Source organism: Canis aureus, chromosome 2 (assembly GCF_053574225.1).
Source record: "Canis aureus isolate CA01 chromosome 2, VMU_Caureus_v.1.0, whole genome shotgun sequence".
NCBI lineage: Eukaryota > Metazoa > Chordata > Mammalia > Carnivora > Canidae > Canis > Canis aureus.
In genome coordinates this window covers 72,676,919-72,702,283 of record NC_135612.1, presented here as the reverse complement: position 1 = coordinate 72,702,283, position 25,365 = coordinate 72,676,919, and the positions used below count along the sequence as shown (strand labels likewise).

The window sequence follows — 25,365 nt, the reverse complement described above, 5'->3', positions numbered from 1 at the left end:
GACATTTAGCAGAACGAGAGTTGTTTTAAGCCACTGAGGCCTTTGGTTGTTACTGCAGCATAACCTAACCAGTGCTGACTGATACAAAAGGTGACAGGCTACCAGAAAAGGTGGGACCAAATTAGGCTATAAGGACAGCCATGTCAATATAATGCTTGACAGGTACATTACAAAGTGATTCATGAGTCTCAAGGACTCATGTTAATTACTTACTATTCTACTTAATACACCCCAGGTGGGCAGGGACTGTGAGGTTCTTGCTCATAGCTACATCCTTGGTGCCAACTACCATGGCTGACACGTAGTAGGGATAATAAATGAGTGTCTAATAAATCCCCAGAGGGGTGGATTGGACCATCTAACAGAGGAAGGAAGGAGAAAAGAAACTCAATAGCTTGATACCTCAAAGTAGGAATGAGGATGATGGGACCTTGGGCATAAAGAATACCAAGACAGATCACTTAAAAACATACAGGTACAATTATCGTTAAATTATAATTGTAAATCTTAAAAAAAAAGACGGTGCCCCTCCTAGATGATGACAGCCATTTCTATTCTTCTGCTGTCCTGATTAACACGATTCTTTGGTATAATCTGTTCTAATAGCATGGTTCCAAGGTCTAACAGGATGATTAACAATATTATGATTAAAAGTGACTCAAGATTTAAAGACCTAAGATATATACCATCTTTCTTTTTTTTTAAGTATCACTCTAATTTCTATAGCACAGACTTACTAAAACCTTATCTTAAAACAATTTTTCCCCTCCTTTTTATTTGCAATCCTTGACTTAGCGAATTTAATGAATAGGATTAGGTTTTATCTTCCTTAATAAATATCCTCTACAGCTTCTCTTATGTCAATAAAAAAGACAAAGCAACTCTTTAGCTAGAAGCTATATAGAGATAAACCAAGACATTTCCTTTAGGCAAGAAAGGGGTGCAATTACTCTGGGCCACCGAATTTGTGGGGAAAATATATTAAGAAATTCTACACCATCCATTAGATGTAATGCTTTTGGTAATCACTGCTTATCTTTGTAATGGGATCCCTGGTGGTAAGAAAAGTAAGTCTGGCAAGCAAGTACCTTTAGGGCTGAGGTGGTTTCTGTGACACTGTTATTCTCTAATTCATGTAGGAAGCCACAAATGTCATTTCGATTGGCCAATAAATATTAATTTACTGTAGAGATATATTATTAACTTTGCTGTTCTTTTAGCTGCTCTGGGTTTTTACATAGGGGAAAAAAAAAAACCCTCAAAATACTCCTGCTGCAGAATGCACAGCATTTGTCAATTACTGAAGAATAGGAAAGCCAGGGAAAAAAATTATCTGTATTTTAAACATGCCATTAAAGGGCACTACAACTGGACTTTGTAATTATTAAAATGTATATCCCATGTGCTTCAGAAAAAAATTAAGTGGTTTACAATAAAAGGCAAACATCCTATCAGGCTCTTCGATTAGAAAAGTAAAATTTAAAACCAAATAGAAGGAAGAAGTAGTTCTGTAAATCAATTAGGTTAAATATGAACCTGAATTGCATTCAACCGTTTCTGATGTAAAAAAAAAGAAAACGGCAGTCATATGGTTTAGTCTAGCATTATTATTGCAGTTAAGGATTTAATTTCACTTGAAACTTTCTGGCAATAAAGCAAATGTGACCAACTATGCAATTTTCACCATTAACCTAATTCTTTAAGAGAGTCAATATTCACTGACTGCAAAGAAAGCTATGCTCAGAAGAATATAACACTTTTCAGTGAAGTCATGGGGGGTGGCGTGCTAAGCAAAGTGTTAAAACCCAGCTTTGTTATAACTGATAGAGTTATCATTCAGAACCCCTAGATCAGGGTACTTCTAACCCGGCAGGTCCCAGAAATACTGATCCTCTTCAAAGTCCACTTGTATGAAGCAAATAATGTGTTTTATGCTCACAAAGTATTAAAAGTTCAAAACAGCCCAAAGCCTTCAACAGCTAAGCTGTGTGTGTGGGCCCCTCTCTGAGAGCAGGATGTTGCAAATACTATTTCTCCCAATGATCTGTTCATGGAATCTTTAAAAAATTAAATGACAGCTATTAAGCTGGTAGAATGTTGTTTGGTTCAAATACTTTTTGGAAAAATTAACCAAAATCAGTGTTATTCACACTAGGATTAGCTAGTGGTAATAAACAGCATTTTAAGAGTTAAATAAATAGGGGCTGGTGGGGAAGGGGGGGCAGGCAGGAGGGCTGGAGGCCGGGTGAGGGGCAGCCCCCTTCATCTCCTCCTCCCCTAGGAGAAGGGGCAGCTTCATCCCCCTGCAGCCTTGGGGCCTGTCTGAGCTTGGGTGGAGGGTTCTGGAGAAATGGAGGGGGCTCACTGGGGAGGGGGGGAGAGGGGGAGAGATGTGGACAGAGGTCCTGGGAACCTGAGACTGGAAAGGAACAGATGGAGAGGCTGAGCCAGGAGTGAGATAAGACCAAGGCCGAGATGAGGCCAGGATGGAGAGGCCAGGATGGAGAGACTGAGAGAGGAGACAGACGAGCGTCTCCTCTGCCATGCACACACACACACACACACACACACACACATCAAACAATAGAGTAGCAAAGAAACAAAAATCAAAGAACAGAACACACAGTGAAGCTAAGTACTGCGTGAAATTTGTTAGTTAAATGTGAAAGAATAAAGGAGACAGGGGGGAATTAGGTCATGCCATTAACCGCATTTCTTATGGGTTACTACAAATAGTTTGAAAGCCAGTGATAGAAAAAAACTGATGACTATAAAAAAGGTGGGGGTTCACACAACAGTTTTTAAAAATCTGATAACTGCCCTTGCAAAACTTGTTTTCTTGTGGGTAGACACACACACGATCGGCAAGTTAAGCAGAGCTTCCTTGGGAGTGCTGGTGTCGAAGGTTCCATAGCCTCTGGCTGTGTCCCAGGGCAGGGAGCAGCTGGTTCCCCAGAAGGAAGCATAAGGTTTCACGAAGAGGCTTTAGAAAATGAGCAGGCAAGACAGGGCAGTCCGAGGCGGGGAATGTTCTCTCGCCCACCGTGCAGGAGGGGTGGTGGGGGGAGCCTGGGGCGAAGGAGCTGGAGCAGCAGGCAGGGGTGAGACCACATGCTGCCCCTGGAGGGCACACCCCAGCCTCTAAACAGCAGGAACATGTCTTCACCTGTCAGGAAGGTTCCTTGGGCTGCAGTTGGCAGGTTATTTGGAGGGGAATACCAGGTGACAGAGAGGGAAGGATGGGGGTCAGGGATGGGGGTGGAGAGATGAGCCTAAGAGATAGTAGGGAAAACTGTTCCTTCTCAGCGTCACGGTGGAGCAACACTGAATCGGCCTGCCTAAGGGTTGCTTCTTTCTCTAGTGCTGCGCTGTCCACTAGCCATGTCATGCAAGCCACACAGGTAATTTTTGCTGTAGTCACATTTTTTTAAAAGGAAGCTTTAATAATATATAATAATAGATTTTATGATTATATAATATTGTATATTTATTATATTATTACGATTATATAATTATATAATTATATATTTTATTTAACTTCACATGTCCAGAGAATTATCATTCAACACGCAATCAACATAGAATGTTGTTTTGAGATATTTTACATTTTTTTGTGTGTGTGCAAAATCCTCGTGTGTATTTTACACTTCACAGCACATCTCAATTCTGACTAGCTGCATTTCAAGGGCTCAAGAGCCATCTGTGACCAGCAGCTATGGTACTGGACAGTCCAGCTCTAGAGAAATGTTATCTTGTCTGACTTACTTTTTACTACTGACTGGGACTCAGACTCTGTGAAGTTAGCGGTTAATTTATGGGAGATCAATTAGCTGCAAATAATTTCTGTGACTTTATGCCAAAAAAAATCCAGACAACCCCAAAGGTGATGATTTTATTGCCAGTAGAATATTAACCAATTTTGTATCTAACTTAGTCATCTATTTTAACATTTTCTCTTTTCCCCTGGCCGCTGTTGGGATTTTCTCTCTGGCTTTGGTTTCAGCCATTTGACTAAGATGTGCCTACACAGAAAGGAGTGAGGACATGTGTGTATTTAAATCATCCTGCTTGAGGTTCTTTGTGACTCTTAAAAGCACCTCTGCTTCCTGGTGGCTTAATTAGCAGTTTTGAAGATTCTCAGCATTTCCTATACTCTTTTGAATTGATTTTGGTGTCCTGCTGGTTCCTTCAATGGTGAGTTAAATAAATCTTTGACATGTTTACTCATTGTATATTTTTAAAATTATGTTTAAAACAGCCTTATTGAGGTATAACCAACATACAATAAACTGCACATATTTAAAATATATAATTTGATGAGTTTGATAGGTATACACTAGTGAAACGTTGCCATAATCAAGGTAGTGAACAGACCTAGAACTCCCAAAGATTCTTCTTGCCTCTTTATAATCCCTTATCTTCTGTCCCTTACCAGGTAACTGCTGACCTGCTGTTTGTCACTATAGATTAGTTGACCTTGCATTTTGTAGAATTTTATATAAAGAAAATCATACAGTATATACTTTTTTCTTTTTTGAGGGCAGGGGAAGGAGGGTCTGGCTTCTTTTACTCAGCACAATTCTTTTGAGATTTAGCCATGTAGTTATGCATATCAGTAGATGATTCCTTTTTACTGCTGAGGGGATATTTATTGCATGGATATACCACAATCTGTGTATCTATTCACCTGCCGCTGGATATCTGAAGTGTCCCAGCTTCGGTTATTACTTACTGCACATATGAGAGCCTATTTTTAGCTATCTGAAAATAATACCTGGGTCTAATTATTAAGGAAATAGAATCATTAGGGCCTGACCACTCCCGGCAGGTAGGGAAGGTAAGAGGACCCCAAGTTGCTGACTCATGCAGCTGATGGCAGAGCCATAACCAGAGTGGACTCAGCAGGAGTTGAGTGAATGAATGCATGCACGCACATGGAAACAAGTGAATGAATGTGTGGACCTAGAAAACAGGACTATGACTTTGAAAATGGGGCGAGGTGTGTGGATGACACACTCAGTTCCGACCACATTGAGTTTAATAGATTTGTGGGTTTTTTTGTGGTTTTTGTTGCTATTTTTAGTTTAACACATTTGGTTCCGTATTCCAGCAAGCAGCAGCTGTTATTAAACTAAGTGCAAGGGTGATCTGGCCCTAGGTTAGCTAAGTAGGTGCCAGGCACACTACCTGTGACCTTGTGGTTTGTATGCAGTTAGGAGAGAAGCTTCTTTCAAAGGGAGTTAAAATGGACTTAAAATGGACTGCTGAATTTTTCGAGTTCAGATAGCTGTTTATAGATTTAGGAGTGACTTGAGCCTTCCTATTGTCATCTCGATCCCCATCCCAGGTACATCCAAAGGAAGAGAAGGCAGGAAGACTGCTGAGGGGCCTCAGCCAGAGGGGAGGAGATACTTTTGATCTGAATTAACTATTTCACAGATTTGGTAATCAAAGAGTTAAGGGTTAACTCTTTTTAAAAAATGCTATTGACACATCTGCTGGTGCTCTATGTAAAATTCCTGTAAAACTTATTACCCATACTCTCATTCCCTATCCCTATCTCTCCGGGGAGAAACCTGGTTTCAGTGGCCATGTAGAAATGTCTGGTTCTACTGAGGTTAAGGTGGAGACTTAGATTTTTCCAGCTTTGTTTCCAACAAACCTGCACTTAGGAGTTCTCCCATGGGGGTGGTAAGGAAGGATTAAGGGATCAGAGGCAGGAGCCATGAATGATTTCCCAGTAGACAGAGAGACTCTCAATTGCATCACGACCTGCTCCATCCTGGGCTGGGCCCATGGCTCTGCGGAGAATCATCTCCAAAAGGACAGGGCACCCTGTGCAGAAAAAGCAGCCCTTGACAATGCAGCTTGGAGCCATTCATCGAAAGGGGCAAACGTAGCGACACAGGATGGTGACCAGGCCTAGAGAAGCAATCTCCTGCAGAGAGGCAGGCAGTCCACGCCCAGTTCCTTTCTACTCATGGTCACCTTCCTCCCCATCCCCTATGTCCAGTCTGTTCTCCATGTCATCAAGCCCCGTAATCTGCTCTGTCCCCAGCCCCAAATTCCTTAGAGTCCTTAACTGTGCTCTCTTACGCCCATCTACCCACTCCAGGACTTTCAAACATCTCTTCACCTCTGACATGGTTCCAGTGTAAAATATCAGCCTGAATATCAAGATGTTTTAGGTTTTATTCTTATTTTCTCTCCCTGCCACCCAGCTTCTCCAGATACGTGGACGGTGCTACATCCAGTCTGTCATGGTGACACTGTCTTCTTTTATTTACAGTCAAAACAATTGTTCCTGCATTTAGAGAGATTGCTGAATGAACTATCTGGCTCATTTATTCATATCTGGCCCAAAGTCTGGTTTAGTATTATTCCCACTCTCCGGCCTCCGTGTCTGTGCCAGCCTGATTCTGCTCCTGGACATTTTTACCCTCAGAAGCGGGGTCCTTGCTTGAGGGCCCTGAGTTTAATTCTTAATTCCTGTTTTTGATTCCTTTTCTCTTCTTTTCTTTTCTAAACAGCAGTTCCCCAGGGTACTCTTTGGGAAACAGCTCAGAGGGGAAGAATTTCCAGCTTCTGGAAGAAACATAGGACACGGTGACTGTGCCCACAGGCTGTGTGCCAGAAGAAGGAAAGCTGGGAACGTAAGTTGACTGATTTCTTGTCTAAAGAGAGAGGCTGGTGAGCAGCAGGAGAACAGGAACCTGAGGCCCAGTGGGAAGCCCACGCTGACACGTGTATGACAGTAGCAGGATGTCTCTGAACCCAAGTGACTGGCCTGAAAACTCATCACAGGACAATTTTCATCCATTCTCACTTTTCTCTATTAAGAAATAACTGCACCAAACACAATTCATTCCCAGGATTTAATTCACGGCTGTGGAATTTAAACACCAAAGTCTGGCTCAGTAAGAAAGAAGACCACAGAGCCATTGGTGGGGGAAGTCTAAACACCAATGTTAGCTTTTGAGGAGACTTTACCTTATTAGTCAAGACTCCCAGGAACCAATATGGGACAGATTTTAGATATTTAAAGGCAAAAAGATGCTAACTTCCTATGTGGTTAAATTTCTTCTAATTTTTAAAAAGAAAATTTATTTATTTGAGAGAGAGACCGAGGGGAGGGGCAGAAGGGGCGGGGGAGAGGGAGGGAGGGAGGGAGAGAGAATCTCAAGCAGACTCTATGCTCAGTGTAGAGCCTGACATGGGGCTCGATCTCATGACTCTGAAATCATGACCTGGGCCAAAACCAGCTGTCAGACGCTAAACAAACTGAGCCCAGGTGCCCCTCTCTTAATTTTGTATAATAGTTACAGTTGACCCCGGGCAATGTTTTAAGGAAATAGTACCATCTCAATAAAAAGAGTACTACTGGGGACAATGCAGGATACTTCTACAAAAGCACCTCCACATCCCTGCCATCCTGACAGTGACCCCCACTTTAAGTGGAGAAGAGGGCACACTAAGAGCCCCCCAATATCAGTACAAGGGAAGATCCATGATTAAATTGCAAATGCTGGGATTCCTACTCCAGTAGTGCTTCTCTTGACCAATTCTAGCTCTCAAACACCTGACATTGTAGGAGGTGAGAATCCTTGAGTACCACCTAATGTTCTCTAATTCTTAGCAACTGACTGTGCTACTGTGATAACATATCAGAAGACACAGATATTTTGTCTTTGTCCTGTTCCTGACGCAAACTCGGAAAGCCCTTGTAACTTCCTGAATGACAACAGCATCTTTTGTCATGACCTTTGGCCTTAGTCCTTGGTTCTTGACATAAGAACGTTCAAAACCTTCCTAATCTCCAGAATGTAGGGCGTTGTATGCTAATGACAGGTCTGCCTTCTCCCTCCCCTGGGGGTAGCTTCAGAGTGGGGGCTGGTCATCAGAAAGACCAGAGTGTGAATAAAGAGCTAAACTTACAGCCCCATTCCCAACTCCAGGGAGAGGATGGGGCTGGAGATTGAGTTAATCACCAGTGGCCAGTGATTTAATCTATCATACCTACATAATGGAACTCCCATAAAAACAAACAAACAAACAAACAAACAAACAAACCAGGGTTTAGACAACGACTGGTTTAGACAGATGATGGGTTGCTAAATGCATCCAAGGGGCCAGGAAGATCATGTGTCTCAAACGTTCCAGGGATAGAAGCTCAAAGTCCTGTGTTCACAATGCTTTGGGACCTCACCCTATATGCCTCTTCATCTGGCTGTTCATTTATATCTTTCATAATTAATTGGTAATAGTAAGTAAAGTGTTTCCCTAAGTTCTGTGAGCCATTCTAGCAAGTTGTCAAACCTGAGACGGGGTTGTGGGAACCTCTGAATTATAGCTGGCAGGTCAGGAGTATGCATGCCCTGGAGCTGTGACTGGCCTCTGAAGTTGGGGTGTCTTGAGAGGCTCAGCCCTTAACCTGGTGGGGGTCTGTACTAATTCTGGGTAGTGTCAGAGTTGAACTAAATTGCAGGACACCCAGAACTGATATCCACAGAGAACTGGAAAATTGCTTGGTGTGAAAAACCCACATATTTGGCATCAGAAGTGTTTTGTGAGTAGTAACAGATCATAGGAGCTACATTATGTTCTCAATCCCTGGATTTACCATGAAGCCAAAACTCTCTGCTGATTACATTTGAATAAAAGGGTTCAATGTGATGACTTGCCTATGAAAAGCAGTAAGTGCCCATTCATCTGCAGTAACAGTAGTCTTTTACAAATTTATCAACCACCTAATCATTTACAGAGCATATACAATTTGCTAGAAACTAAGCTGGGCTCTGGGTTATAATAGTTACAACTTTCTCTGCTCTATGAGACACTAATCCATGTTTATGTGGGTTGTTAGGCCATTTCTCCATGAAAACTACTCTTCTTTCTGTTCTTGGAATGCTTGAAGTACTCCAAGATTATGGGGACTGACACAGAGAATTACTGAAGCCAAGCATGATCGATCACCCTCATACTGCAACCAGAGAGGCCCATTCCTCATCCACCCTGGGACTCAGGGAAAGTATGAGATGAAAGTTGTTCTGGAATCATCACCAGAACTTTCTGCATTCTCTTGACATGACAAGTTCAAGCTTCCACTTCACCGGGTAGTGTCAAAACATGCTTATGGAGAAATGCTGGATCATGCATTGAACCAGTTAGCAAAACAGAAGATGAGTTCCCGAGGAGAAATCATTGTCTTCATACAGTTACCAACAGGGACAGCGCCACCCAGAAAGATCTGCTTGAAAATGCCCTCACATATTCCTTGAGGGAATTTTTCTTGGACAATCACTTACAAAGTCTTTTCTTAAAGGTTATTCTAAGCTGAAAGTATTAGCAAGCATCCCAGCATGATTAATAGAAGGAAAGGAAGCCACTTCTAAAGGGATAAAATATAACTACAGTGTAAGTCAGCAGAATGGTCAAGTAAATCCTGATGCCTCTGCTTATCATGGGGCTGTATTAAAAAGAAATTAACTCTAGAGGTCAAGATAATACTGTGGCATAGGGAGAGAATTATTGCTCTCCCCGAAGACTTTTCTCCCTGAGGCAACGCAGCACATACCCTAGATTAAACTTTCATCAGCAGATCTTGGAATTCCATCAATCTTTCATTACAGTCTGGCCCGGAGAACCCTCTGACTAGATGTCATTGGGAAGCTCTCCATCCTCCATACGGAGACCCTCCAATAATTACTCCTAGGGAAAGAAACCATGACAAAGGGAAAATGGAGATAACTTTCAGATTAGCTTAAAAACAAGAGGCCCAGTATCTCTAAATCCCTGTCACCTAAGACAGAAGGGCCCTTTATCACTGACAACTGCTACCAGCTGAGAAAGGAAGTCAGTTGGGCTGGTGGCTCCGAAGAAGGGACTCAATGAAGCTAGTTCTGCACTTCTGCGAGTGCTGGAAAAACTGCCAAGCGGAGTCAGAGCGGATGCAATGGGATGAAGGAGCTTTTCTAGGGTGATGCTCACAGAAATGGGGCACGAAGTAAGGAGCACGTCTCTTCTTTCTGCTCCAGCCTTGCAGTCTCCCAGTCAGAGGTAGACAGCCAGGCAGCGACCTAGACAAGCACAGATGTGTTCTGGGCCTCAGAAAGCAGAGCCACCCACCAAGGGCGGGTTTGGAGCTGAGAGACAGCAGAGTAAGAGCCGGCTCAGGAAGCAGCAGGCCATGGGCTCGGAAGGCTGAGGGGATTCATCTTCAGACCCCATCAGAATGCTGCCTGTGTCACCTCTTTTTTAGGGGTAGCTGAGCTAGCTCCATATCCCAGAGTCCCTTGCAGCTGTGTGTGGTCAATGGGGTGTGAATGGCATGGGAACATATGTGAGGTATGCAAGGTCCAGGTCATCTTTCAGTTTAGAGACAGGTCCCCTGGCCCGGTCTGCTGAGGACGACACTGGAAGGATGGTACAGCAACAGCCTAGAAGAAGCCTGAGCCCGCGTGGCACAGAGCTGTGCCGTGAGACGGTACTGCTCATTGTAGACTGCTACAGGAGAATGTGTCTCTAGTGTTTCAGACAGTGGACTTTAGAACACCTGGTGCAGTGGTCCAGCCATATCCTGTTTAATACACACCAGTTTAGCTCTAGGAACAGTAGCAGGACTGGGCAATGCTTACGGGTACCCCAAAGAATGCTGGTAGAACTGAGTGCAGGTCGCAAAGGAGAGACAGTCAAAAAGGACATTGCCTTCCTTACAACAACCTCCTACAGCAGCCACAAAGACCACTCCAACGCTCTTTCTCTAAAGGGAAGGAGGGCACCCTGGGTCCCTTATAGCCTGGTCTCTGATCTACTTTTTCTAAGCATCCATCTGAAGATGTAAAAAACATTCCTAGCTCAAAGCCATACAAAAAGAGGTCTCAGGGCCATAGTTTGCTTTCGATTCACAACTGTGGTCTTATCTCCTCAATGAAGAAGCCAGGTCTTTAAGGACAGGGACCAGGCCATAGAGTTCAAGAGTCTCCCTGCTGACCTCCAGTCATGTTAGGCCATCTGTCACCTTTTGTCAGGATTAACAGGGGAGCCTCCTATTCAGACAGATGAAAATCTCAGGAGTCTAATCTTTGCCCTGTCAGAACCAGAAGGCTCACCTAAGGTAAATCCCACCCTCCATCCTTAGTTTTCTAACCTCTAAAGAGGTTGGAAGACATTGGTATTAAACTGCCTTTTTGATGTAAAAGTCTGTGAGTCAAAGTTTTATCTATGTTAATTAATTAACCCCAGCTTTACTCAGGACCCTCCCTGTATCCCCATCCTACCTCCAGAATGAAGCAGTGTTTTCAAAAGAAATCAAAAGACAACAATGGCATGAAAACAAGAGCCTAGACCTATGTGTAACAATAGTCTTCTAAAACAACTTAAATCAGGGTCTTGGTGGCCAAGACCAGGATTTAGGACTCTCCTAAGAGATGACAATATGGAAAAAAAAATTCAGTGTGCTTGAGACTCACTATATTTTTTAGATAAAGGGTCCCTGAGATTTCAGAGAGATTTTAGGCAGATAAAACAATTATGTTGAAGATAAACTCATTGGAAATTTATGAATAATCTATCACACCGTTTTTATTAGAAATTATTCATCAAAAACAGAAAAGAGATGTAGAAAACATTTTCTAGAAGCAGAAGTTTTGTGATAACTATAAGCATAAATAATATCACAGGAATGACACTGAATCTGAGAAAGTACTTTTTAAAAAGCACTTGTGCCCAATGGCTGTGGTGGTTGCTATTAATTATGAAAGGATTTTATCTTCATTCTAGCAGGTCCAATAGGATCTCCATTTATTAAGTTATTTATTAAAGTTATTTATTAAAAGTAATACCAACTTTTCTAAAAAACAAAGACAGTCAGCTAGTGTTGCTAATTTAAATGAATGAGTTTACTGACCAGAGCAGCGTTTTCCAAAGCGTATTCCACGTGACTGTCTCTCCATGAAGAAAAGGGTCTCAGTGAGCATTAGCATAGGAAAACCTCCAGGAGCGTCCAGGTTTTGTAAAAGGCCTGGTTGCACTTTGTCTGCACTTTCCAACTAACCCTAGAATCTTTTTTTTTTTTCCCCTCTTGAGGAAAGTGTATGAACATCTCACTTCATGAGGGCCTCATGGAACACTGCTGTGGGAGTCACTCGGGAAAATGCTACCTGTGGGATCTGAAACCCTCTGACTATACCATCCACCCACTTTCCTTTCTCACACGAAACAGAGAATCAGCAGATACTACTGCATGTTGGCAACATACATGGGGATCTGTGTGCCCAGATCCTTCCCAGAAGATGGGTCTGTATCTGCCGCAAGGAGTGGAGAGTTCCTGTTAAAAATCCCCTATGTTCAGAAATTACGTTTGCTTGTTCTGGATACCTCTATAAAAGAAGAAGGAGAAAGCCGTTTCCCTGGGTCTGAATGATGATCGGCATGGGCTCCCCAAACAGGCTCACGAAATCCTTCTACCCATCCTTGGAATGATAGCATGAAAGGCTCACAAGACAAGAGGTGGCACCCCAGTCGTCTGCCCCAGTCCCTGTGGGCAAAATGGCAGCTCTAAGGCCAAGAGCCATCTGTACCTGAGGACGCCCTCTTTCCCAAGGTGGGAGGAGGCAGGGCAGGTCTATATGGGCACCCCAGTGCTGCCTTAGATTGGAAATATAAGGCTTCTGAAACTCCTTTCACTGATCTCCATGTCTGGGCACCTTGCCATTGATCACTGTGATCAAAAGGAACCCAGGTACAGAAGAGCCAAGAGAGAGGAGGTAGCTCAGTCTTTGCTGGGCAATAATGCAAATGTGCTCTAAGAAACACCACAGTAAAGCCAGGGATGACCCTCAGGAGTAAGGCGGAAACTTCAGCCCAGTCCAGCAACAACCAACATCCCATGGAGAACCAACATCTCATGTGAGTGCAGCCCCTCACGCCGTCCATAAGAAGAGGTTTCTCTAAACCAACCTTGGGGATCAGTGTGGGGCATGATTGCCAGATCTCTTCCTCACCCAGAGGAAACTCTCTCCCTAAGCAATTTCTTCATAACAAATCAAACCCACTTGAAAGCCTAAAGATGGTGCTAAACCCCAAATAACGATAAATTCTGAAATTACTTAGAGCCTCTGGTATACATACTATCCTCCTTCACTTGAACCACATCAAGAAATCCCCTCAGAGCCCTAGCAAACTAATACACTGCTCTGGTTTGATCTCCTGCGTGCACCTGACACCACTTCCTGACAAGGAGATTGTTCCTGGGTTAGCAGGGAAGAAAGAAAATGGAGTCTCGGGAGCTCCTGCTTGCAAAGCACGGAGCAGAGGGTCAGGTACATGGTCAGTTGTCAATAAATGTATGGGACTGTTACTAGCATTCCATGAAAATGGTTATCTTGGTATTCACCAGAGGAGAACACACGGCCCTAGTTCCAAGGACTGTGCCTACTGAGGTATAATCAAATCAACAAGTCTTTGCTGGGCACCTACAGGGCTGGGCAGGGTACTAAGGGGCTGCATTCGTCCCACTGTCTTTTTCCTCACGTTTCATTAAACATATCTTTTTAGAACTCTGAGAGAGGGATCCCTGGGTGGCGCAGCGGTTTGGCGCCTGCCTTTGGCCCAGGGCACAATCCTGGAGACCCGGGATCGAGTCCCACGTCGGGCTCCCGGTGCATGGAGCCTGCTTCTCCCTCTGCCTGTGTCTCTGCCTCTCTCTCTCTCTCTGTGACTATCATAAATAAATAAAAATTAAAAAAAAAAAAAGAACTCTGAGAGAGAGAAAAGGAGGGAGAGAGAAGAAATCCCCTAAGACATTCCATTTTCTCAGTAACAAAAGTTACAAAGGAATGCAAAATGGGCTCATTTTTGCAAGCAAAATGAAACACTTTTATGTTTTATTCATGCAAAGTGAAAACCCCTTTCCTTTGCAGCATTACAAATTGAATTTGCTCTTGTAAATTGCTGTTAAAAGAAAAAAAAGTTAAAAAAAAAAAAAAAAGCAGGAATACAAAGGCCCTTTCTTCTAAGGAATGAAAACTCTGGGGACCAGTGGGGAGAAATAGAACCTTTCACTGGGAAACAGAATTTATTATTATTATTATTATTTACTACTTCCAAAAGCAATCCAACTCAAGGGCCCCCCCAACCCACTGCAGGAGCTTGAGGTCCTGACAGCCAGCGTGGAACCCTGAGGGAATTTCTAAATTACACTTATCTGTTAACATTGAGCAAGAATAAGAAGTGGTTTCAAAAACTGGTTAACCCACCCCACTTTTCAAAAACATAGGCAAGGCAATGTAACTGAATTTATACTGCTATCACTGCGCGGCAGCGGGTCAGGGGGCTCTTCTTGCCTTGTAGGATAACTGAACTCAAGGTGTCTGGAACAGCCCCTCACCCCGTGTCAAATGATAAACTGTCCTTGAAACCTCCCTGACATCTGACCCCTCCCATATTCACCCTGTCATTGAAAGGAAGTCGTGTAATTCGTTGTATCTGCTAGCATATGTTCCCTTCATGAATCAAGACTGAATTCATTAGGCATTTGCCACGTCTCCATCACTGTGCCAGTTCTGATGCACACACAAAGGTACTTATATACACAAGCTCTGTAAAGGCCTCTCTTATGATCCCCATTTGACAGAGGAGAGAAACTGAGGCTCAGAGCTTGAATAACTCTGTCCCCTGGAGTTTCAGGTTTTTATTCTTCTTCTTCCGTGAACATGTGGCATTTGGCTTCCTTTTAAAAAACTGGGCAGGCTAAAAATGTCATCAATGAAATCTGCTCACAGCCTAACTTTAAGAAAACACAACCTCATCTATTTGTACATGTATCTAACGATCCTCGCCATGGCTCCTACCTTAAGAACAACCTCAGGGGGCATAAACCAGGGAAGGATTGAGCATCTTACACCCTTCCATTAAGGTTAAACGTTTTTAATGATGAACAAACATCATCAGGTATTTTCCCTGTAAAATTACTCAATTCATGTCAACTTATCAACTGCAGTCCACAGCTCTGCCAAGCAAGTGAATGGCAGGTGTGTACGCATAAATTATCACCCTCCCCTGCCCCCTCCCCCTCCCCCCTTCAGTGCACCTGGCCCAGCTGTCACCATTTAGCACTCTGGTACAAAAGCTCAAAGACACAACTGTGCTCCCAGGAAGGTTTATCCAGTCAGCAGTCAGAAGACACTTTGGTTTTCTCTTTTGCAGACAATTTTTCATGCCTGGTGATAGCAAAAATGCTAGTTCTGAGACTGAGGAGTGCGTAGCCATTTTTTTTTTCTGGCTCAGGACTTGGAACTGATTTAAAAGACTACCGAACCCACAAATGCCCAGCGTTGATGGACAAAGGCTGGGGGATAAGCCAAGACAGAGTCCCTGAGAGAGGACCACATGGCGCAATAAACCAGAATGCCCAGGAATGGAACCATAAGCTCAGCAGAGTCAGCTTTTTGTCATCTGGGATTTTCACCTGCTTTAGTCCATTTTCAACAAAGCAATAACTAATCATCCTATACCCGATCCCTAAATGCTAGAAGATCCTCCGGTATTTTGAGAGTTGCCAAAGATGAACTATAATGTAAGAGTGAAACATATAATGTAGCCCAATTACTAAGCAATAGTATCCAAGTATGATGTCTGAAATAAGTGCCACTTTATCGTTTAGAATAGATATGTATTTGAACTTCCTTATTTACAGTCATCCTGGAGAACTAACAACTCACAACACATCTAAGAAATACTTGCTGTAAATAACACATTTTCACTAGAATTTCAGAAAAGCATACATTGAATGGAATTCTGATGTGACCACGCATTTCAAATGTTAACAAAGTTAAGCCAACCACAAACCCCAGAAGCTCCCAATCACCATGATTCAATGATCTAAAGCTTGTGGTACAACCTCTCTCTTTGAGCAAGCCCACTAAGAAGGAAACACCACTAGGAGGGCTTCTGAAATGGCTGAGATCAACCCAGACTGCAGAGAAGAGGGAAAAATAAAGGGGCAGGGGTCCAGAGAGCCTGGGTGAGCTGGCAACTGGGATGAGGAAAATGAGCAGGGGGAGAAATACACAGAACTCAAAAACAGGATCCAGAGCTCACAGAACGTCTGACATACAGAAACCAGAAAGGGAAGTAGTGTGGAGGGTTTAGGAGGTAAGGAGAGAGATGTGGCTTTAATTTTTTACATTTTTCACATTTCTTACATTCCTAAGGATGTTCAGTAAAGGGTAACAACTGTGAGGCCATAGTTTTACCTCTGAAGGTAACACAGGGGCAGGTCCTAAAGTGACCCGTGGTGGCGCCACCCCAGGGTACTCACCGGCCATTGTCACGGCCCACGCCCCACACACGGATGCTGGCAATGGGCTGCGAGTGGAGCACGCTGCGGTCCATGGGGTCCACCAGGCTGAGCGTGTCATTCTCCAGGATCAGGTACATGTCCTTACCCTGCGATTCAATGAGAAAACATGCTATCTTTCTCAGGAAGCTGCACTTCATGATGTGTGTGGCTATCTAGGGACACTGTTTCAACCAACAAAAGAAGCCACCCTTTGGGACGTAATTTGTTTTCCTAAGAGAGCAACATCCTCTCTTGACTAAAATGTGCATAAATTTTTCATACTCCTCGCACACACCCAATTTTTCTCACCCTCTCCACATCCTCCTAAATGTGTCCCTCGCCTGCCTTCTAGTCAACTCCTATTTTTAATTATTTACAATTCTGAATCCTGACTCACTCTGAGAACAAAGACTATCACAGGAGCATCCCTGGAGAACCTGGTCTTTCACTAATATCATGTCCGTCATTCTCATAACTCGTTTCTCTCCGTCCCTTCCTCTCTACTTAGACCCTACCAGGCATGCTCCAGATGGCCTTCCAACGACCATGACCATCCCAACCCTTCTCAGTGTTTATAGCACTTCACATCTAGGTGATCTGGCTTACAAATAGCAGGTGCATTTGTGACATCTCTTGGTACCACAACAGCTAACATTCATAGGACCTGATCACATCTCAGATCATGAACTAAGGCCGGAAGAAAGGAGATACGTTCCTTAGTGCACGGCCAATGTTTAATAATTTCTCAAATTATGCCTGAAGAACTGCAAGGGGAATAAAGTTGAATAGTCTATGTTCTTGCTGCCAAAGAGCCAACATATGTGGGGAGACGGGAGCAACACAAGCAATGAGCAGCCTCAGTTTCCCTGTGATCTTTCCAATGTGCCCTGAGAGCTTGGTTTGTAATTATCTCCAATTAGCAGATAGGGAAACTGAGGCTTCACAGTTAGGCAACTTGCTCCAGGTCTGACCCAGAAGATGGGACACCTTTAGCCATACAGGCACTATCATAATACCAACACACAGGGTGACCTTAGCTTAGGCCAGCCACTTGGTGGTCTTCAGGAGAGGCAAGATTGCCGAGCCCCGGAGAGCTGGGAATGAGAGAGAGGGGTCCCAGGTCCTGCGGGTGCCAAGCAGTGATGTGCTTTGGGATAACTGACAGATGGCTGGTGCCTTGTCTGTTCTCTCTGCCCTTCCCCCAGGAATGAAGCACTGGTTGCAGCCTAAGAGATCTCCAGCCAGACCCGCTTGTAAGTGACCCCCAGTATAACTCCCACGTGGTCACTGCCACCCTACCTCTGTGCAGCTGCCTCACGGCAACCACCTTGCAGATGCTAACAGACTCTGAAGGCCTTTGTTTTAATGCTTTATGGGATGCCATCAATGGAGAGGCCTGATCCCCCTCACTGAGGAGGATACTGCATTTCATTTGAGCTAACTCAGCTTTGAAACCCCTGCTGGTCCTCCCCAGAGACTGTCTTCATTGGTTAACTCTACTGACCATTTTTGCATTGTTGGACAGAACCAACGACAACTCTCAGCTGGTAGTCTACAATGAGAATGGCTGGTTGAACCTGGAGTGTCACTGAATTAAAATACCCCGTGGCTTCTGCTGAGTCACTCAGCACACACACATCTTCCCAGGCACATCCTTTCGGTTTCCTCACCCACACACAGCAGCTCCTGACTGACCACTGTAAAATCTTGCTAATTGGTTTTTGTTACCAAAATAGTGATGCTTATGCAGCTGTCATCCAAGGATGAGACATTCATCTGACAGTCATGACTTTATTTTCCATTTGCCACTCAACAAACATTTAAGGAGTTGTGCCGTATGATGTAAGGCATGGCAAAAAGCTCATAACCCTAAGGATTAAGCTACACTTTATACACTCTGAACTAGAAACACTTCCTGAAGAATTTATTGTTCAGAAGCACACAGAATTGAGAAAAAAAATAGGAATGGCTTAGTGAGGCAAACTATGTGGGAAGACACAGCATATTTTCAGGCAGGCTGCCCCCTCATCTCTATCCCCATCCAAAGCTCTCTCTCCTGTAGGTATCCTGAGAATTGGAGATTCCTTTAGAATCTTACTAAGCTCTTCTAAGTACCTGGTGGCAAGTAGTCGGTGGTATTCATCAGTCATTCACACATTACTATAAATTATGCCAACCTTTCTTCTAGATCCTAGCTGAGATTTGTTCTTTTAGTGGAATGGCATTTTGGCTGAAGAAGAGGGATGGCAGGTAGGTAATCCAGTGGGAAAGACATGTCTGGGTATTTGGGTGGGAAGTGGGAAGTAATGCAGTGAAAGCATGGTAAAGGCAAATACCAAACAAATGTCCTTTTATGGAAGGGAGAAAATTCTTCCTTCTTTCTCCCCATGCTGGATATCTAAAAGTCCGGATGGCAATGCAGATCGGTCTTATTCTAAGGTATATAGACTCCTCCATGGGAAGCCCTGACATTCTGACAATGTTTCCAGGAGGTCCAAGCAAAAGAGACCCCATCAAAGAGTTGCCAATGTTCTGTATGAGCTGGGCATGGTTCGAGAGTAGTGGATTCATACAGCAAGCACTATGTCAAGACACTCCTGGGATCCCTGGGTGGCGCAGCGGTTTGGCGCCTGCCTTTGGCCCAGGGCGCGATCCTGGAGACCCGGGATCGAATCCCACGTCGGGCTCTCGGTGCATGGAGCCTGCTTCTCCCTCTGCCAGTGTCTCTGCCTCTCTCTCTCTCTCTGTGACTATCATAAATAAATTAAAAAAAAAAAAAAGACACTCCCGATATACCCGTTCTACAGGTCTCAGAACATGGCAGGCATATGGCTTTTCCTGCTTGATATGATTTTTATACTAATTTGGTATTTTTACTTATTACTTTCCTTTCTGAAATGATGTCGACTGACAATCCAAAACAGAATTACTTTGTTCAAAGTGAGAAGTAACATCTAGGTATCAATTCTAAAAACTCAGGTAGAATATTGATTTTCAGATTATAAATAAAGCAGATTGTGTTATAACAGGATAATGTGTCAATTTTCAGACTACAGGGACACCACCACTTCTGTGTGTATGTGTAGGGGTCACATTCCCCTTTGAGAACATACTTTCAGAGAGCATCTCCTTTCCTTCTTATATAATGGTGTGCCCTGTTTTGCATACGGGTTAGGGGTTTCTGGGTCCTAGCACCCATCCATACATCCCCTGGGACTTGGGGATACGTGGTCAGACCCTGTCATGTAGACACAGACAAATGTTCTCTCCCAGGGCCCAGTCCTCACTGGGATCTGGCAAAGCTAACAGATAAATCAAAGCGTACGTCATGCCCAGACTACCTGTCTTTGTGGGAAGATGCTCCTGATAAATGCCCTCAGTATCGCACCTCGCAGAGCCCTAGGGTTTCATGAAGCACAGCAGAGCAAAAGCAAGCCTGCCATCAATTATTTCCACATGTTACTCACCTCTCCCCAGATGCCGACTGTATCTCGGATGTCGTTTTTGCAGTAAGAAAGCTGCCTGATGCAGTTGTTGACAGCAACGCTGCTTTTACCAGGAGCGAGGTCTTCCTCTGCCATTTCTACCCATCCCAGAGAGCGCACAGCGAAACACTGGAAGACAAAGCACAGGGCATGAAAGCATGCATTGGTCACAGCCAATCTCCACCAATTTACCAAAATCCCCTGCAAGGAATGCCTAATGTATCTTCAATTACTACATAATGTCCAGTCACCAAATTCAGCAAATGCATCTTCTACTGCCGGAAAGTTCAATTGTGACTGCTTTTTGCTATTAAAAAAATGTAGTGATAAGTATCTTCTTGCCTACTTTTCTGTATGTGTGCGCAGATTTTTTTCTAGGAGTAGCTTACTACAGGTACAATTATAGGGCTAATGAGTATAAGGATTTTTAAGCTCCTTTATCTATGATAAGGCATTTTTCTTAAACAGTAAGAAATGCAACACCCACGAGATCTGCTACTTTGTTAAACACCCAGAAAAAAACAATGGAAGAGAGAAAGAATTAAATATGCATTAGGCACTTGTTTCTTTTTTTTTTTTTAAAGATTTTATTTTATTTATTCATGAGAGACAGAGAGAGAGAGAGAGAGGTAGAGACACAGGCAGAGGGAGAAGCAGGCTCCATGTGGGGAGCCCGATGTGGGACTCGATCCCGGGTCTCCAGGATCACGCCCTGGGCTGAAGGCAAGCGCTAAACCGCTGAGCCACCCAGGGATCCCCTAGGCACTTGTTACTAATAATGATGAAGCAAAATGTATTCTCCAGTACCCAGAAATGAGAGAAAATGGGGGAAAATGTGCTTTCATGATAAACAGTCTCAGGTCCTACAGCAACTATACTTAGCACCAAATCCTGAAAACCTGCACAACACACGAGCTCGCGAGATACCTTAAAGCACACAATGCTCTTATTCTTTTATCCCTTTGAGATACTTTGAGATCACACTTCTTGTCTTCCTTTCTAAAGTTCAGTTATTCAATTGTCTCAAAATATAAAAAAGTATTATATCCATGTTGCAACAAGAAAATTCAAAGATCTATAAAAAGGAAACTCATGAGACATGTGAGGGCTAATTCAGCTACAGATCTGCTTGCTGCCAACTGTCAGGGAGGCCAGGTGGCTGGAAGGGGGACGGAAGGGGGATCCCTCCCAAGCAGTGCAACAGCTGAAGCCACCTACCTTCCTTCCCAGCACAGGCAGGGCAGACAAGGGGCCGAGTTTCTGCGGGAGCCAGCAGGCTGGCTCTCAAAGAGTATCTTGCAAAGTTTTCAGAGTGAACTTTATAATCAGATGGACCGCGGAGGCAGTTAGCTAGATAATGAGCATTGAGCAGGACTGCTTGATTGTTGAAAAAAGGTGGAAACTGCCAACCATCTCCAGAATGCAAACAGTGGGGCAAAACCCTGGGAACACACAGACGTTCTTTCCTATAACTGCTGCCCTAAGATAGCCTCCAGCTCCATTTACACTGAGGTTTTGGCCTTCCTCCTCACCCCAACCCTTGCAGGGGATGGCTGCTATGGCCGTTCCAACAAGGACCATAGAGGGCCCCAAATTCCCCTTCCCTATTGAAGGGAGGAGGCCCTTCGGGGACAGGAGGCCACCTTGGTCAGAGATGGCTCTCCCTATGACCTCATAACCCATGCAAGTATTAGAAATAAGAAAGCCCTGACGCCTCCACGCAGTTGCCACATCTGCACCTGCCTGCTATCCCACCTGGGGTGCACTTTGGCTCCGATCACTATTACATGCTTGCCTGCCTAAGTCTGGCTCTGAATTCCTTCTTGGCCAAACTCAAGAACCAAGGCTGGGGAACAGGACTCGCCCCTAAGAAAATGAAATGCTACAAACTCCCTAAGTGACCATATTCATTTCAGGTCAACTTTCCCTGTCTCACCCCCACACCTTGACCGGACACCTCCTGCCTGAATTGCTAACCACATTTTCTCAGGGGAAAAAAAACAACCCACCAAAGTCCCAAGGACAATCCATTTAAGCAAAGAGCACCCTCACGTCCTAGAGGAGAGGCAGTGGCGAGGTGTCTGACTAACCACTGGGGCCAGAACAGCAGCCCTGAGCTGATGGTGGATAGGATGCCTTCTACAAATAAACCAAAAGCCCAGGTCCCTGTGACCTCTGCAAAACTGCTCAGCACTCCGTGTCCCGAGGGAAGTTTCTGGGAGATGCCCTTACATTTCATCTGTGCCTCTGATCCACCGCAGGGAACCTAGTCAAAGGTGAAGAGGATGCCCACGGGCGCAAGGGCTGAGGGGCAGCCTTGGTGCAAGCACCTCCTATAGCTCTGCTTCCTTAGCTCAGAGACAGAACTGAGTTTCTCCCCGTGGGTACATCAGATCCGACACAGGGTTGCCCCACAGCGTGCCTTCCCCCCATTTCACAGCTTGCAGGGGCTCTGGCCATATGTACCCCTTGCTGCAGGAAGCCCCGTGTAGCTCACTAACCTCCCTCCTTGTGGGTTCCCCACACGGCCCCCCAGTAGTAAAACAATAGCACCACACCCCAGCCTGCCATTCTGTCCTCTTTCTATCCCACCTGCTAATGAAAATCTCAGCTTTTCCACCTCCACCAATGGAAGTGTGTGGAGGTTTTCCCCACACGCCAACACGCAGTTCTCAGATGCCAGCTGGGTGTCCTACAGTTCAACCCATTCTGACACTACCTGTAGACAGCATCAGATTCCACAGGTTAAGGGGCCAGTTCTAGAAGACTGTCTCCCCAGCCCCACCACTTCAGATGCCAGTCACAAGCCCAGGTTATAGACTGGAGTTTTCCAACAACTTGCTCTTTGGATTCTATTAATTTGCTAGAGCTGCTCACAGAACTCAGAAACATTTTACTTACTAGCTTCCACACTCATTCCAGGCACCCTATTCTCCCCAGTGTGCATGGGTTCACTGTCTTTTAGAGTTTGTATGAAGGCTTCATTACAAGGGCACGGTTGATTAAATCATTGGTCATTGGTGATGGAACTCAATCTCCAGCCTTCTTCCTGCACCCCAGGGGCCCAGGGGTGGGAATGGAAGTTCAACCCCTGTTGGCTCCCCTGGAGACCAGCCCTCCAGCTTTAGGTGCTCTTCAAAAGTCACATCATTAACCTAACAAAAGACCCTTAATCACTGTCAGCCCTTAGAAAGTCCAAGGGTTTTAGGAGCTGTGAGCCAGGACCCAAAGACAACCAAACATATGAGAAATATATCTCAACAACCAAATACATATTTTCCTAATAAATCACAGTGTCACACACCTCTAGTGCTATCCTCCTGTGTCGAAAACAAAATGGAAACTCTCCCAGGTTGGAGAACATTTATATCATCCCAACCTACTTAAATAGCAGAAAACAAGCACAAGAGAGTTGTATCATCTGACACAACACACTGGTCATTCGTGACTGCACCCAATCACAATCATTGTTCAAAAGCCAAAGGTATTAATTCATTTACTCCTTATTTCAACCCTTTTAAGTCAATACTAAGTTAACTGTACCTATTTTATAGGTGAGGAAACAGGATGAAGCACAAGGCTAGTACATAGGTTGAACCCAGCCAGAAGTCAAACCCAGGCAGCCTGACAGCTGGGCTCCCATTTTTTTCTTTCTTTCTTTCTTTCTTTTTCTTTCTTTCTTTCTTTCTTTCTTTCTTTCTTTCTTTCTTTCTTTCTTTCTCTTTCTTTCTTCTCTTTCTTTCTTTTTCATTCTTTCTTCTTTTTCTTTTTTTAAAATTTTATTTGTTTATTCATGAGAGACACAGAGAGAGAGGCAGAGACACAGGCAGAGGGAGAAACAGGCTCCCTGTGGGGAGCCTGATGTGGGACTTGATCCCAGGACCCAAGGGATCAGGACCTGAGCCAAAGGCAGACGCTCAACCGCTGAGCCACCCAGGCACCCCTGCGCTCCTACTCTTAACCACTCTATATGCCTGAAATTTTCCTGGAGGGACAGTGTCAGATGGGACTACATCCACAGAAAGGCTCAAGAACAGTTAGCAATAGCACTAGAATTTTGAGTGTATATACTGCCCAGAGCAGGGACAGCCTGGGTTAAAATCTTAGCTCTGATTTACTAGTACTGTGATCTGGCCAAGTGATTTATAAAATCCCAATCTTTTTTCATTTATAAAAGTGGAAAGAACACTCCATGAACATTTGTTGAATGGAAAGAGCAAATGAACGGAGTGCTACAATAAATCTTGGCTGAAGTCATAAAAGGAGAAAAATGAAAGGATATGAGTTGTAGTTAGTGTGGCCACACATTTCAATTGTCCCCAGGACAGTTCTGATTCATGTTTTGTTGTTCTAACAAAATTACTGAGGGGCTCCTTTTACTCTCAAAAGGGTCCCAGTTTTGATAATAAATTACTAGACTCATTTTGCTCAAATTCCAGTGAATGCAGCCTCTGGAGTGGAAATTGAGGTTTGGATGGGATCCTGTGATATGCCCAAATGGAAACAGGGTTCCGGATCAACAGAGGCTGCTATCAGGAGAGCATCCAGTGATCCCGGCAGAGGTGAGCCGTAAAACAACGTGGGATGGTCATATGCCCTTCAAACAAGAAGCCAGGAACACATTTTTCCCACTCTCTTTAATTGCCTGCTACAAAACCCTACAGCCTGTAAATACTCAAAAGAATTTATTAACAATACGGAAGGTAAAAAAGAATATTGGCTGCCTTTTGTCCCTTGAGTTCAAGAATAAATGGATTTCAATTTAAACAAGCTCACTAAAATTCACAGTATTTTTCTTGGCTAAGAAATGCAAACGGTACATGAAATATATTGTTTGTCATGATGATAAAAAGAAAACAAGAGCCCTAACTCTATTATTACAGTGAATTTAAGTGGTTTTCCTTGTGCTGTTTTGTTGCTGTTGTAATTTAGTTTCTGATCTATAAACCTTCACCACTGGTCCCCATGGCCGGAGTAAGAGAAACAGGTGTAAGGGAAATAACAGCTCCACCAGGGAGCGAATTCATCCTCCCAAAGAACTAAGCTGCAAAGAGCAACCTGCACTGTTAGGTGCTGCCCCTGTGTGGCAAGGAAGGTTAACAACCATCACCACCACTTTTCCTTAGCTCAGATAAAATGATGTTTGGTGCAATCAGCTCTGGGAATAAACATTTGTTTCAGAGTATACGAAGAGCCCAAAATATTCGATCCAAAAAACCGAATATTTAATCAACCTTACTTATATATATATTTTTTCAAAATTTAAAGAAAAAACTAACATTGGTGTTTGTTTTTCTTTTTTTTTCTTCAAGATTTTATTCATTTATTTGACAGAGAGAGACAGAGAGCACAAGCAGGGGGGAATGGCTGGCAGAGGGAAAGGGAGAAGCGGACTCCACGCTGAGCAGGGAGTCCAACATCCCAGGACCTCAGAATCACGGCCTGAGCCGAAGGCAGACACTTAACTGACTGAACCACCCAGGTGCCACTCAAGATTTTAAAGTAATCTCTACATTCAGTGTCAAGCTTGAACTCACAACC

At 44.0% G+C, this 25,365-nt stretch overlaps 1 protein-coding gene across 11 annotated transcripts in view; it reads right to left on the bottom strand.

Annotated features, from left to right (window-relative positions):
- APBB2 (amyloid beta precursor protein binding family B member 2) overlaps positions 1 to 25,365 on the bottom strand; it is a 381,437-nt gene that overhangs the window by 54,715 nt on the left and 301,357 nt on the right. For all 11 annotated transcript variants that reach the window (XM_077878824.1, XM_077878772.1, XM_077878822.1 and 8 more), the window contains 2 exons: positions 19,807 to 19,953; positions 16,319 to 16,446 (listed from right to left, as the gene is read on the bottom strand). In XM_077878824.1, the coding sequence (XP_077734950.1) occupies positions 16,319 to 16,446; positions 19,807 to 19,953 (275 nt within the window). The remainder of the gene's footprint in view (positions 1 to 16,318; positions 16,447 to 19,806; positions 19,954 to 25,365) is intronic.